The 15,554-nt window shown below is 49.9% G+C and overlaps 1 protein-coding gene across 1 annotated transcript in view; it reads left to right on the top strand.

Moving 5' to 3' along the window:
• Positions 1-15,554, top strand: part of ALPK3 (alpha kinase 3) — a 47,646-nt gene that overhangs the window by 10,453 nt on the left and 21,639 nt on the right. The window contains exons 4-5 of the mRNA XM_028089432.2: positions 9,143-9,260; positions 9,862-11,092. Of these exons, the coding sequence (XP_027945233.2) occupies positions 9,143-9,260; positions 9,862-11,092 (1,349 nt within the window). The remainder of the gene's footprint in view (positions 1-9,142; positions 9,261-9,861; positions 11,093-15,554) is intronic.

Below are 15,554 nucleotides of genomic sequence, written 5' to 3'. Positions count from 1 at the left end.
AAGTACAACAGTTCACCTGTCCTACCAGTTTGTCTTCCCGGAAGCGACCGTTTTCACCTTTTAACTACTAGTGTATACATTTAGCTATTTAATGTATTTATTAGCTCTCAGTGTCTACATTTAGCTATTAGTGTCTACATTTAGCTGTTTAGTGTATACATTTCCACAATGCTGAGTACTAATGGCACTGTTCTGCCTTCGGCTCCGGTCATGGTCCCGGGGTCCTGGGATCGAGCCCCGTGTCGGGCTCCCCGCTCCGCGGGAAGCCTGCTGCCCCCTCTCCCACTCCCCCTGCTCGTGTTCCTGCTCTCCCTATCTCTCTGTCAAATAAATAAATTTTAAAAATCTAAAAAAAAAAAAATAATGTGACTGTTGCTAACTTTTAAGACTTCAGGTTTGCATGCTATCTGGTCTTCCTGTTATGGTGGTTAGGGAATTAGCTCTCTCTCTCCTAATTTTCTCTGTTTCTCCTCACTTATCTTCTCAATATAGTTATGTCATAACTTTTGCTTAAATCAATATTTACTGTTTACCTTATTTCTAGGCAATATTTTTCATAACTGAAGATTGTAGTATACTATGATTATATTTCTTTCTTCTGTTTTTACTCAAGTTAGTATTTTCTTTAATTTTTCGTTTTTTGTTTTGTTTTGTTTTGTTTTTTTTGCTACCTATTGCTAAACTTTCTTATCCCATCCAATAGCCTCTTACTACAGTTTCCTACAAGGTCACTGTCATCAGTTCTCCTGTCAGCTGCTTTCCTTGGAGACATCTCTCTTGGACATCTCTGTTCTGTCTCAACTGGTGGCCTTTTAGGCCAGATACACAGCTGTTATCCTGAGGTTTCCCTTGCCTTTCTCCTGAGTTTGATTCAGTTTCCTGGGTCTCATATGGTCCTTTTTCTTGGTTTCTTCTCTGGCTTTGCTGAACTACATCCTTCAGTAGTGTCATGAAAAAGACATTCTACCAGACATGGTATGACAATGGGGGTATTGTGATAACAAGCTCTCCACCTGTCTCTCCTTTGAGCCTTTCAGCCCCAGTGTGATTTAGTTGCTTTCTGCATCTGATGCATGGTTGGCATCTTGGGATCTCCCTTTACCATCATCCTGTGCATTCCCTTTACCTCTCTCCTGTGATGGATTTCCCGGTTTCTATAGTCCACATTTTTCTTTTTCTTGATTTACATTCTTGTTTTGGTAGCTTCCTAGGCAGAGTACGTGGGAAGTAAATGTTAGACAACTTCTGTCTGAAAATGTTTTTTGTTTGTTTGTTTGTTTTTTATTTTACTCTTGATGGAGAGTTTGGCTGGGTATAGAATTCTAATTGAAAATAATTATCCTTGAGAATTTTGAAGACATTGCTGCATTGTCTTCTTGCTCCTGATGTTAGTGTTCAGAGCAAGATGATGATTTGACTCCTCGTTCTTTGCCGGAGACTGTTTCCTCCCCCCGCCCCTGGAAGCTTGTAAGAATGTTCTGATATTTCATAATGATGTATTTTGATATGGGTGTCTTTTCATCCTGGGGTGTGCTTGGACTCTTTCAATCTGGTAACCAACGGCCTCTAGGTCTGAGAAATTTGAGATTATTTTGATGTTGGTTTGTTCGTCCTGTTTTCTCTCCTCCTTCTTTCTGGAACTCTTGTTATGTGGATATCTGCTCCCCTGGACTCATTCTCTTATTTTCTTTTCCTTTTCTTCCGCTTCTATCTCTTTGTCTTTTTGCTCTATTTTCTGGGAGATTTCCTCTGGGTTTTTAATTTCTAAGAGCTCCTTAAAAAAAATTTTTTTTCAGGGGCACCTGGGTGGCTCAGTCGTTAAGCGTCTGCCTTCGGCTCAGGTCATGATCCCGGGGTCCTGGGATGGAGCCCCGCATCGGGCTCCCTGCTTGGCAGGAAGTCTGCTTCTCCCTCTCCCACTCCCCCTGCTTGTGTTCCTTCTCTCCCTGTGTCTCTCTCTGTCAAATAAATAAATAAAATCTTAAAAAAAATTTTTTTTTTCCTGTGTCAACCTGTTCTGCATGAACGTAATATCTTTTCTTAGCTCTCTGAGACTAGTAATGCTAGTTTTCTCAAAGTTTCCTTCTCCCTGCATAGCTTGAGTTCCTTCCAATTTGCTTTTTTTTTTTAAATTTAATTCTTTTGGTCCTTAATCTTCTATGTATATGCTTTTCTCAGACACCTAGGGATCTTTGGGTGTCAGATAATGGTCAAAAAGCTGGTTGTCAGTTCTGAGCCAGCAGGAGGGGCCTGAAAACTTGAGGCTTCGTTGTAGGGTGATCTGGCAACCACTGTTGGAACTGACGAAGCAAGTTTCTTTAATTCCTTCATCTTGGGCTAGCTAGAGTCCCTAGTGAATACTGTTCCCATACCTTGCCTGAAGGGTAAAGATTTTCCAGGAGCTACGCAGATGATAAGGTTGGGTGGGCTCTCATCAGAGAGCATTTATTTTATGCATACAGTTACTACGTTTTTCTGTTTCCCGTAGAGTAGTCATGCCCTCAGCTGTGCTGGCTTGCCCTCAGGGTAGTTTTACCTTTCCAGATAATCATCCTCGCCTTTTGACCATGGAGGCGGTGGGGGGGGGGGGGGGGAGGAGTGTACCTAGTGGCATGGAGGGGGTGAGGGGATCCAGAGATCTGATGGTTTTTCACGAAACTTATAACCTCTCCTCCTTCCCTTTCCCCCAAGTGGTTGCCAGCGATTATGCCTTTTGGGGGATTTTCCAGTGTTCAAAGGGTAACTCTCAATTCCCCCACTGCTACCTTAAGGTTTAGCTGTCCTGGGTCTGCAGAGCCTGTTTCCACTGTCCATCCACTTTCCGACTTTTCAAACTGTTGTTCCTCCTATTGCTTGCCTCATCTGTTCTCCCCTCCCTGTGGTTTTACATCTTTTAATTAAAAAATACTCTTTAGAGTACGCGTAGTGGAGAGAGTGAAAACAGGTGATATGCTCATTCTGTCTTTTTACCTAGAAACCTACTCCTTTGCTGGAAGATTCCTTCTCATCTTTCAAAGCCCAGCGCAAATGTCTTATCCTCTAGGACGTCATCTCCAGCTCTTCCACAGAAATCTCCCGCTTTATCTGTTTCTCTACTCCTCTGGGAAGACTGGGATCTGCGAGGGTAGAGCGCAAGCCTGCCACATGGTGCCTTTCTGGAGCAAGCGCAAAGCAGGCGCTCAGTACCTATTTGCCAAATGCCTATTCCTTTAAGCTGCAGCTGCTGCTGGGGCTATGGGCTGCCTGAGAGGGGCAGGCATCAGAGAAGGGCTCCCTTCTCTCTCTCTTCCATTCTACCCTTCGTAGCCATGGACTCTAAGAGTGATGCTGGAGAAGTCAGACAGGAGTCTGACTTACAGAATCTTGGGGCATTTTATTCAATACGTCCAATGTCATTATGAAACTTTGCCCTGTTTCAAGCCCAACCCAAAGGAGCAAACCTTTACCCCTTCAGTTGCGATAACATCCATGTCTCATGACGACCAACCAGGGCCACAGTCTTCTTTCTGCTCGGCAGCACCTGCCATGCTCGGGTCTGCAGCACGCCCACTTGGGGCTGTAAGATTTCCAGGGCTCTAGCTATTGCTAACATCTGTACCTCAGTCCCCTGTCGTACCTAACTTCCTCTTCCCCCACTCCTTGCCTTCCACACATAAAAACATCTCAGGTCACCTGAGTTTTATATAGTGGATTTAAGGAGGAGGTCTCTGTGATCACTACAGTACAAAGTCAATAAGCCATTTCCAGTTAGCAAGGAGAGAATATAGACTGTATGGGGAAGAAAGGGGTGGGGGAAGAGGGATGCAGAAAAATCAGAGAACAAAGGAAATAGGAGCTGGGTCTCCTGATCTGGAGAAGTAGATGGTAGATAGATCTATGGCCGAGACTGGCCTCCACGTGAGACTTGCTTAGTGACCCCAGCCTGTGTCAGTGGAGATAAAATGACCACATGTGTCTGTCTTCCTCCCGCCCTGCTGGTAGCATTCCTTAAACTAGACTGTGATGAGTCAGCCCCATCAGGGCCCTGCCAGGAGCACGTGACGCTTTCTGGTGGGTCAGAACCTAGACCACGTGAGGGAGAGGAGTCTGTGCCAGTTCTCCGGCTGGCTGAGCTCTGAGAGAAGTCCTTGGGGTCTTGGAGAAGGAATATACAATCCTGAGGCTCTCCCCTCTCGGAGGGGGTGAATGGGGGGACAGCAGGCCTTGACTCAGCCCTCTGGCTGCTGTGTCCCCCAGGGGCTCCTTTGGCCAGAATGCTACTGTCCTCCTTGAGGTTGCCCATCTTTGTCCAGTATGGCGGCCCCATTCCCCCACTCTCCTCAACTCTTTGTGGATTCCGTGTTGGGGGGTGTGTGTGCATAGACTTTGGGGGCAGGGGGAGGAAGCCACAGCAAGCCGCTGGGCAGTGACGGAGCCTTTAGACAGAACCAAGTTCCTGAAAAACACCTTTCTCAGAGAAACACGTCTACTGTAATGAATGCTGGGAACAGAAATTTACTTATTGATCCCAGAATCCTCATCGGAAAGAACATCGGTAAAGGGAAAAGGAAGCCAGGTGCTTTGTGACTCTGGCTAAGTCACTTCACTTCCCAGAGCCCCGTCTTCCTTTTGTGTGAAACACGGATTCAAACCCCTGACCTGCCTGTTTTATAGAAGAGAGGGATTTGAATTTGGTTCTTCTGCATATCATCAGCTGGATGATTTGGGACAGAAGTCTTAATTTCATGGGCCTTGAATTCCTCTTCTTTGTTGTTTTATTTTTTAAGATTTTATTTATTTATTTGACACAGAGAGAGAGAGAGCACAAGCAGGGGGAGGGGCAGAGGGAGCAGGGAGCCCAACATGGGGCTCGATCCCAGGACCCTGGGACCATGACCTGAGCTGAAGGCAGACGCTTACTGACTGAGCCACCCAGGTGCCCCGAATTCCTCTTCTTTAAATTGGGGATTGATAACAGTACATTCCTTGTAGGATTTTTGTGATGATTACATAATACAAGGAAAATGTTCAGCTCAGTACCTGGCACATAGTGAGTCCTCAGTAAGTGTGAAGAATTGTTTTCACAGGATTGTGAGGAGGGCCAGATGAAACTGTATTTGAAAGCTCTTTGAAAATTCTATATTGATATTCATCACTGTTGATCTCTTCCACCCAAGCTTCTCAAACTGGGGTGGTTGGGACAAGGCTGCAAGTCTCCGAGCTGGGTTCCAGACTCAGGCCTGCTGGCTGTGAAGCAGAGGTCTCGGGGGGAAAGAGGGAAAGCCACAGGCTGCGGGACCGCTGTGGGCTCTCCTGGCCAGAGCTGAACGTGTGTGCGTGCCTGCTTGTGGGCACACACGCGTGGGCAGGCATGTGTGTGCAGCTGGGAGGGAAGGACCTTTCCTGTTTTTGTGTGTGCTGACCGCCACATTGTGCAGAGGCACCAGAGGAAGGCATGGGGGCTGAGGCCTCAGCCTTGGGGTGGAGGGGTCCATTCAATGTCTCCTTCCCTGCCCCAGCTTGACTGGACTCAGATGCCCTGGGGACTGAGGCCCTACTGGGCAGATCATGGAGCCGGGAGGCTCTGAGCCGGGCCCTTGGAGGGATGAGATCATCGCACAGGATGGTGAGGACACCTGTGCTGGCCTTGGCCACACGCAGTGATGTAACCAGGGGCTTTAGCTCACAGTGGAAACATGGGGCTCGCTTTACAGTGAGGGCTGCCCAGAGTTTGTTCCTGGCCGACTCAGCTTCAGCCTCGCCCCCTTTGCTCCCTGCTCCTGGACGCAGTCCCCCGGCATGCCCTTTGCTCTCCACCCCCACACGCTACTGTTACGGTTCCTACGTCAGGCGTGCTGTCCCCATCTGTCTCCTGCTTGTTTGTTCACTCACTTCCTTACTCACTCCTTTACTCACTCATCCATCAGGGTTTTATTAAGTAACTGCTATGTGCCAGGCACTGTCTCAGGTGCTGGGGATACAGCAGTAGAGAAGATAGAACTCCTGCGCACATGGGGCGTGGGTCTAGGAGAAGAGACGGACAGGGACATAGTGCACTGCAGTGGCATGATTCGTGCCGTGAAGGGGCGGTGCAGGCACCGAACTTTACGTTTTCTGAAATTCCGCCCACCCTTCCCGGCCAGTTCAAATGCTGCTCCCACCATAGAGCCTTTGCTGATATCCTAGCCACAAGTGCTTGCTCCTTTCTTGGCACCCTGAGCACTTAGTGTATTCATCTAGAAATATTTCCTGAGTGTTGGTTCCAGACCAGGCACTATTCTAGGAACTAGGGACACAGCAGTGAATAACACAGATAAGTCACGAACCGATGTCCCACTGGGGGCTGGAGAGGATGCACGTCGTCTAACAAACGCCTCAGTGTATCACATGTCAGATGGCAAAGCGTTCTATACACCAAACACAGTGAGAGGAATAGAGGCGCGGGGAGGGAGGGTTCTGTTTAATACAGGGAGGGAGAGAAGGCCTCCCTGAGGCGGTAACGTGAGGACAGAAAGTGAGGGAGTCGAGGTGGGTCGCTCGCACGGTGTGTTAGAGGCCAGCCGGTCGGACCCTGTGGCTGGGGGGGCAGCGAGCAAGGCCAAGAGTGTTGGGCAATGAGGCAGGGGGGTGCGGGGCCCGGATCAGGAGGGCCTGCATGAAATGGGCCCTCCTGGGTGTTTGGAGCAGAGGAGTGCCACGACCTGACTTGACTTGAAAAGGCTCACTCTGGCGGCTGTGTGGACAGTGGGCTGAACAGAAGCCAGATTGGGAGTAGTGAGGTCACCGGGGCGGTTATAGTAGAAATTGAGGCATGAGGTGATGGTGGGGACCGGTTGGTGGTGGGGAGTGGCAAGAAGAGATCAGCTTCTGGATATATTCTGAAGGGAGGGCCCACAGGATTGTCTGATGGAGTGGACATGAGACAAGGAAAGGAATAAAGGAATACCTCCAGATTTGGGGCCCGAACCAACTGAGAAGGATAAAGTTGCCGTGGACCCGAGCCATGTGGGAACTGTCCTGGAGAGGGGCATGAGGAGCTGGGCCTGGGGCATGGTAAGTCCGAGACCTATTAGATCTTCAAGTGGAGGTGTCAGACACACAGTCAGAATTAGGAACCAGGAGTCCAGGGGGGAGGTCTGGGCTGGATGTACAAATGTGGGAGTCGTGAGCATATAGATCTTTAACGGCCAGAGGGCAGCATTAGGGCCTCAGGTTCTATGGCTAGAAAGTGGCGAGTGGTTCTGAGGCCTGAGCCCTGGGGCACCTCGTACTCACAGGCCCCGGGGGTGAAGGGGACAGATGAAGGAAATTAGAAAGAGTGGCCCGAGATTCAGGAAGAGCCCTTGAAGGCGTGAGCAGAAGGTCTCAGGAAGCGGGGTCAACGCCGACAGATTGAGTAGATGAGGCGTAAGAATTGCCAGTAGATTTGGCGACGTGTGAGTCATGAGTGACCTCCATGGGCACAATTCTGGTGTTGTGTGTGCACAAAAGCCTGATGGGAGGGGAGGGGAGGAAGACGGCGCAGAGAGCACCTGCAGGGAACGTTCCTGTAGAACACATACAGCAGGCTTGTGTGCCAAGGGGGATGGTATCACCGAGGGGAACAGTTTGCTGATGCAGGCAAGAGCAGGAAAAATTGTTGGAAAGACATCCTTGGTGAGGAAGAGGAGATGGGGTCCAGCGAGGACAGCTTTGGGCAGACGTGTGGACCGCAGATCCAGAGACAGCAGGGAGGGTGGGGTAGGTGTCCCCTGACTTACATTTTCTACTGTACGGTGGGTTCCCTGAGAGCAGAGAGCCTGCCGGCCAGGCTTCTATATCTGTATAACCCTCTAGCGGCGCTCAGCACACACTTAATATGTATGTTGGAGGGAATGTGAGCTAGGGGTCTTTGAATTTGGATCAACAGTGTCAATCATTTGGAGTTGGCTTGAGGAATGAAGCAGGGTTCACTGGTAAGGCTGGTGGGACTGATAAGTAGGAGTTCCTCGGTGCCCAGGCAAGGAATGGAGCCAGTCTTTGGAAGGATGTTGGGACTGTCTGTCTGTCTCCTATCTCTTATTCTGTCCTGAATATCAACTTCATTTTTGCATCTCACTGCAGGCCGGTCCACGTGGAGAACAGGGCTGCACCCCTTTGAAATTATAGCTCCAGGCCCAAGGGTAGATTGTCTCTAGGTCCTGATTCCTGAAACCTAGGTCAAATAACTGGACTCGATTAGCTGATTGGGTGTCCATTACTGGACCCATCAGCCAGGTGGGGACGGAGGTAGGGGCACGTGACTCTAATAGTTGGAAGCTCTCCTTGTGGGCAGGGCTGGAAGTCCCCAGAGAGAAAGGGCTGGGGAGACACCTCACTCAGTCCCACAGCAGTGAATGATTGGGTAGGGAATTGTAGATGGAGGGATGATAGATGGATGGATGGATGGATGGATGGGTGGATGGATGGATGGGTGGATGGATGGATGGATGGATGGGTGGATGGATGGATAGATGGATAGATGGATGGATAGATGGATGGATGGATGGGTGGATGGGTGGATGGGTGGATGGGTGGGTGGGTGGGTGGATGGATGGATGGATGGATGGATGGATGGATGGATGGATGGGTGGATGGTTGGATGGGTGGGTGGGTGGGTGGATGGGTGGATGGGTGGATGGGTGGGTGGATGGGTGGATGGATGGATGGATGGATGGATGGAGGGATGGAGGGATGGGTGGATGGATGGATAGATGGATGGGTGGATGGATGTTTTAGCTGTGTCAGCAAATAGTGCCAGCATCTCAGCAACCTGGGATAAAAGAAGGCTCTTGGTGTTGGGCTATTGGGGGGAGACCTCTGAGGATAGAGCTATCACTGCAGTTGAGAATGTAGATCAGGACACCAAAAGAAGGAGGCTTGTTACTATCAGCCAAGGCTTTCTAGAAACTTCTTGCTTCCCCGCTAGGAAGTTTCTCCTCCATATATGCCTCCCAGCTGCTGGAAGGGAACGGTTTTCTGCCTTGACATGGGCTAGCTTCTAAAAGTAAACAGAGCCAAATTATAGCCCTTTTCTTTTAGCGACGGGGGGAAGGTGGTCTGGGGAAGCTGTGGCATCCTGTTCTCTCCTTCTACTATTTTGGAACTGGTCTTCCTGCAACCCAGTACCCCACTTCCTTCTTAGGATACCCAGAGCCAGAGGTGACCTGGTACAAGGATGACATAGAGCTGGACCGCTACTGTGGTTTGCCGAAGTATGAGATCACTCACCAGGGCAACTGTCACACGCTACACCTCTACAGGTGAGGGCAAGTGGCCCGTCCTGCTCTCTCTGCACCCCTGGGCGTCCTGTGGCCCCAGCAGAGATGGGCTCAGCTGGGCACTGGTGTCCAGGCGGGATCCTAGGGTGGAGGGCAGGTTTCTGCTGCTGAGTTGAACCTGCTGGTGAGCTGTCTGCCTGCCAGGGTCTGGGATCTCCTAAGGCCAGGGTGGGAGGATTTCTGACAGCCAGAGAGCGAAGTGCAACCAGAGCAGGTCCCGACCCATGGAAACATGTTCCATGAGGTCAGCTACCGAAAAAAGCTCCTGTGTCATCCTTACTTCACAAGGGGCTGTATGGGTCACCTGCTTCTGAAGGGAGCTCTCCTAGGCCTCACGTCTAATCCCTCCTGGAACAGCGTGACCTGGGCCAGCTCCCTCCCTGTTGCCAGCTTCAGTTTCCCCAACTGTAACGGGGAGTGTTGGATGCAGTGGCATCGGAGGTGGGGTGTGGTACTCGGGGGGGCGGGGGGGACTCGTAGGGGGCGGGGCAGCACACTCATTTCCAGGAGATGCTGGTTGTAGGGTGTAGGGCCTCTCACCTGGCAGGAGGGGAGAGTCAGCATCTCGCGCTCCTACATTTAGGTGTCAAGAGGAAGATGCGGCCATCTACCAGGCCTCTGCCCGGAACACCAAGGGCATCGTGTCCTGCTCGGGGGTCTTGGAGGTTGGCACTATGACTGAGTACAAGATCCACCAGCGCTGGTTCGCCAAACTGAAGCGCAAGGCTGCGGCAAAGATGCGAGAGATTGAGCAGAACTGGAAGCCAAGGAAGGAGGTGGTGGGGGACGCCGACACCCTGCGCAAGCTCAGCCCCGACCGCTTCCAGCGGAAACGGCGACTGAGCAGGGATGAGGTGTTAGTGCCCTCAGCCCCCGCCATGGAGGCTGAGGACGGGACCCCAGCGGCTTGGCAGGAGGAAGAGGCTGAGCCTGGTCAGCGCCCAGCTTTGGGCCTCATCAACAGTTTTGCTCCCGGAGAGGTGACCACCAATGGGGAGGCTGCCCCTGAGAACGGGGAGGATGGGGAGCACGGCCTGTTGACGTACATCTGTGAGGCCATGGAGCTGGGGCCTCAGCGAGCCTCCAAAAAGGAGTCTGGGGCCAAGAAGAAAAAGAAAGACGAGGAACCTAAGCAAGGTCTACGGAAGCCAGAGCTGGAGAAGGCAGCTCGAAGCCAACATTCTTCCGAAAGCCGTGCCCCTGGTTCAGACAAGCCTGGGACACAGGGGCCCACGGACATGGAGCAGGTCCAGACCCGGCCCAGAGGCAGGATTGCACGGGGGCCTGGGGCCTCTGGAGCAGATAGCCCCAGGAAGCCAGCTCCAGCTGCAGGCACTCAAGAGCAGGCCCAGAATGCTCTGGCTCCAGGCCCCGTCCCAGGCCCAGACCAGCAAGTGTACTTCTCCCTGAAGGACATGTATCTGGAAAGCACCCAGGCGGGCAGGCCGAAGGGGGAGGAGGGGTCCCAGACCCCAAGTGGCAGGGCACCTGGAGAGATGCCCTCGGGGAAGGTACCCAGTGAGGCTGGAGGTGAAAGGGGGCCTGTTGCCCCTGGCCAGCCCACGTCCTCGGCCCCCCAGCCAACTAGGCCTTTCAACAGGAAGAGATTTGCCCCTCCGAAGCCCAAAGGGGAGCCCACGGCCGACAGCAAGCCCGATTCTTCCCTGAGCCAAGCTCCAGAACCAAGGGCCCAGAGCTCAGGGAAGGCCCTGCCTCAGGCCTCTGCCCAAGTGCCCACACCCCCTGCCCGGCGGAGACACGGCACCCGGGACAGCCCCCTGCAGGGGCAAGCAGGCCACAGGATTTCGGGAGAGGTAAGTGTGGGTGTTGGGTGCCTGGAGGCTGCTCTGGGAAGCTGACCTCATGGAAACTCTTGCTCCAAGAGCTTGGCAGCCAGTGAGCGGTGGGCTATTTATAGAAGGGGGTGAGGTGGTGATGGAGTGCCAGCCAGGAGCAGGGGACCACAGGCCTAGCCTTAGCCCCAGCCAATCTCCAGATGCCAGGCATGAGGGCAACACAGCCAGCATGTGACCCTACCCTCTGACAGCCTGGGAGCTCGCGGCCGAGGGGGAGGGAGGGAGGTGGAGGGAAACGATGTTCTTTGGGGAGGAAAGAGCCAGGGGACGGTTTTCTTGGGGGTATACTGAGGCAACAGTGTCTCATGGGGAGACTGAGGAGCTGGGGTGAGCTGTCGTGTGCAGTGGGTCTCGACCTGGATGCTTCTCAGAAGATTCTTAAAAATATCGACTGTCCAGGAAATTCTGGTTTAATCTGGGTTTTTATCTAAGATTTTGGAGTCAGGTATACCTATGGGCAAATCTGACTATGCTTAACATCTGGTGATTGGGGCAAGTTGTAGAATCAGAATAAAAATCCTACCTAATTCGTAGGCTGTTGGGAGAATCTGTCTGCTCAGCGGAGGGCCTGGTGCATGTTAAGAACTAACTAAATGGCAGGAGGAATAATACACTAATAATTACTACAGTGGGGGATAGAGGCCAACTCTTTTCCTTGGGAACAGGAGGGTCGTCATTTTCCGGGGGCCAGGTGGCCAACGGAGGGAAGCTGATGCTTTGTGTGGAGGTAGGGATGGGGGTATCCACGTTTCAAAGAAGAGGTGGGTGACAGCATCGAGGAGTTTGGGGAGCGGGGACGGAGGAACGGCAATGAGAGTGTGACAATGAGGGTGACAGAGGGAAACATTTTGTTCCCTTTGGTCAGTGCTGCATGTCTCAGGGCAGAGGGCAGGCAGTATTTTATTTTCATTTCTATTTTTTTAAAAATTTTTTGAGCGAGGGAGAGCGTGCACACATGAGCAGGGGGAGGGGCAGAGGGAGAGGGAGAAGCAGACTCCCCGCTGAGCAGGGAGCCCCACGATGCAGGGCTCAACAAAGCGGGGCCGGATCCCAGGACCCTGAGATCATGACCTGAGCCGAAATCTAGAGTCGGGACTGAGCCACCCAGGCGCCCCGAGGGCAGGTGGAGTTTTCCAGAGATGGTTTTAAGGTGGGCAGAAAAAAGGCAGTATTTCTTACCAGTGGCAGAAAGGAAAAGTATTTCAAGAGCGGGGGGCAGACGGCAGAAGGGACAAGCTGCCTGCCTCTGGACCTCGTTGCGGGGGGGGGGGGGGCGGCGGCGGCAATGGGAAGGGGCGCTTCACAGACGACAGGCGGGGAAGGAGGGAGAGACCGGTCTCAAGGGTGGTGCTGACTTAGTCTGTGGGGACAGTAGTTCAGAGGGTTTGGGATTGGGCCGAACCTCAAACCAGACTCTCGAGTCTGTTGGTGACTCAGCCCTCACGCTTGGTCTCTGGGGATGTTGGCAGCCGGTGTGATGAGTTCCTAGTGGCCTAGATGGGGCCGCTCTGTGTGCCTGCTGCAGCCCACAGGCAGGGCCCCCGAGGGAGCTCATTCGGGAAGCGACCAGGCTGGCAGCCAAGTTTGACGAAGGTGGCCTCCCCTCCCACAGTGGTGGGGACACCCTCCTGCCAGGGCCCTCCTTGCCTCTCCGCTGTCCCTGCAAGACGCTTGTGTGGCTTTTACTTTCCTCTACTTAGAAAATTGTGACATAGATCACCCGCATGAAAAACGCATTTAACATCTATGTATATGTTGAACCTGCTGCTTTTTAGTGGCTGAATTTGATTGTTTTGTTTTGTTTTTTTGTATTCTCATTTTACCGTGTCTTTAAAAAATGTCTTTATTTTTCTGATTATGAAAAAAACCCATGCTCCTGGTGAAAAATATGAGGGGAAACCCCTAAAAATTCAACGGGGAAAGTAACAGCTCACCTGTAATTCTGCCATCGAGAAGCATCGTGATGTATCTACCATTCTTTCTGTATATGCAGTTTTCTTATTTTTAAAATTTAGTGTGTGCTCTTCTTCTGATTCAATCTTATATTGTGCTTTTTGCTCTTCTCATTATTTCATGAGCATTTTCTCATGGTTCCTAAAAATTATCTGGAAAACTTTAATGGTTGTATAAGGTGCCACATATAGTTTAACCATTCTTTCCATAGTTTATGCATTCCTTCCCTATTCTAAGGTTAGTTAAGTATTAATCTACATTTTAAAAATAATTTTTATTGTTTGAATTTCTCCATTTGACTTTTAAATTAACCTGAAATTGATTTGAGTATATAGTATAGAATTAGTTTCCCGCTCAATTTTTGGTTAATTAAATAGGTAATTTCCCCCAATATCATTTGTGGAATATTTAACTCTTAGATATTAGTTTGTGGTTCTTTCTCTATATACTAATTTTTACACATACTAAAGCCTATTTTAGTTCCTATATACACCTATCATAATCCATTAATCGGTTTATTGATCCTTACAACAGAATGATCTTGTTTTAATGATTGTGGCTTTAATTTCTGGCAGAGCAACCCTCTTAGACTTCTTTTAAAAACTTTCTTAGATATTCTTTCTTGTTTATTCCTCTAGGGAAACTTTAGAATCATTGTTTGAAATTCTTTAAACTTCCAGATGTCACTGTGTTTTTTTGTTTGTTTGTTCAGTTTTGTTGTTGTTTTTAACCTTGTACCTGTATATTTGCCACTTTAAAAAAATCACATTTAAAAAAAAGTGGTAAGCTCTTTTTAACAAGATCAAAAGCCTGTTAAATCTTTTCATGGAAAACTCAAGTCCGCTTTGTATTTGGAATGATCTTTTAGTAAAACTTGCTAGATACATATTTTAAAACAGCTTGATTGAGGTATAATGTATATACCATAACATTCACTTATTTCAAATGTGCAATTTAATGTACGCAGTTTAGAGTTATGAAGACGCTCCTGAAATTTTAGTTTTCAAACATTTCCATCACCCTAAAAAGATCCTTGTTCCTTTTTTGCAGTTCATACTTGTTCCCACCCCCAGACCCAGGCAACCACTAATGTGCTTTCTGTCTCTGTATCATTGGTGTTCTGATTGGGATTATAGTAAGTATAGGAATTAATTTGGAAAAGCCCCTATCTTTAGCTTTCTCATCTGACAGCATGGTATTCATTTCCATTATTCAAGCCTTCTTTCATATCTCTTTTTAAGTTATGTTGTTTTCTTCATATGGGCCCAGCATGTGTCTTGTTCGGGTCAGGTACTGGAAGGATCTCTGCCTCTGGGATGTGATGCCACCGCTCCCCTCCTCTGTCTCGATTTCCTTTCCTGGATATAGGGGATATCTCCAGCAGTTCAAATTAGGCTTCCATATTGGATATGGATGAAGAGTAGATGTTGGGATCGAGGCCTCTTGGGTTGTGAAGAATGTCCAGACACCACCATCCCCTCACACCCCTGCCTGGAGCCCAGCAATGCTGTGCAGACAGCTCTTTCCCTGGGCAGAAGCAATATTCCCTGAAGGTACTTAGTGAATGGGAACTGGACTTCAGTGCCCTCCAAGACTGCTTTTTAGTGCCCTAGCCGAGATCTTCTCTGAGACTGGCTTAGATCTCTGGAGCTGAGGTACAGGAATGTGGGGACATGGTGGAGTGCCCCATCTTCCCAGATTCTTGGAGGGGACAGTGTACACATGGCAGATCTCTGCTGAATGCCTTGAGACCTCAGAGTATCTCTTCTTGGGAAACGCTGGAAGTCTTTTTTTTTTTACGATTTTATTTGAGAGAGAGAGCACAAGCAGGGGGAGTGGCAGAGGCAGAGGGAGAAGCAGCCTCCCCGCTGAGCAGGGAGCCCTACGTGGGGCTCGATCCTAGGACCCCGGGATCACGACCTGAGCTGGAAGCAGACGCTTAACTGACTGAGCCACCCAGGTGGCTCCCCTTTTTTTGTTTTTGTTTTGTTTTGTTTTTTTTTGATGGGCAGCAAAGTTTTTTGTTTGTTTGTTTGTTTGTTTTTTGATGGGCAACAAAGTTTTTTGAGAAATAGTACAGAGTTCCCCAAGAGGGAGGGGACCTGAGAGGGCTTTCCAGGAAACCCTGTGAGTCTTGAGGATAATCATCCCAAGGTTTGGAAACCCCACTCCCATAATAAGAGATCTTTGGTTTTCAGAGAATACGTGAATACAAGTATTTTCGGAAAGCTGTTGAAGAAAGGGGGGCTTGAGGAGAGCCATGATCCTTAAGGAATTATCTAATGAATCTAGGGGATTAGACTTTATACAAAACCCTAAGTACAGAGAGGGTGTGGTGAATGGTTACTGCAGCGGGTTTCCAGGGAAGGAGAGTGGGATGGTCTGCAGTTTCTAGGGAAGGCATCTGGGAAGTGGCCAGATGGGCTGGCAACATGTACAGGACTCATTACTGGAAATACCGTAGGAG

The sequence above is a fragment of the Eumetopias jubatus genome, unplaced genomic scaffold (assembly GCF_037043125.1).
Source record: "Eumetopias jubatus isolate StellerSeaLion01/CBP00866 unplaced genomic scaffold, mEumJub1_p1.0 scaffold_7, whole genome shotgun sequence".
NCBI lineage: Eukaryota > Metazoa > Chordata > Mammalia > Carnivora > Otariidae > Eumetopias > Eumetopias jubatus.
The sequence above is the reverse complement of the archived record's forward strand: the minus strand, read 5'-3'. Positions and strand labels throughout refer to the sequence as shown.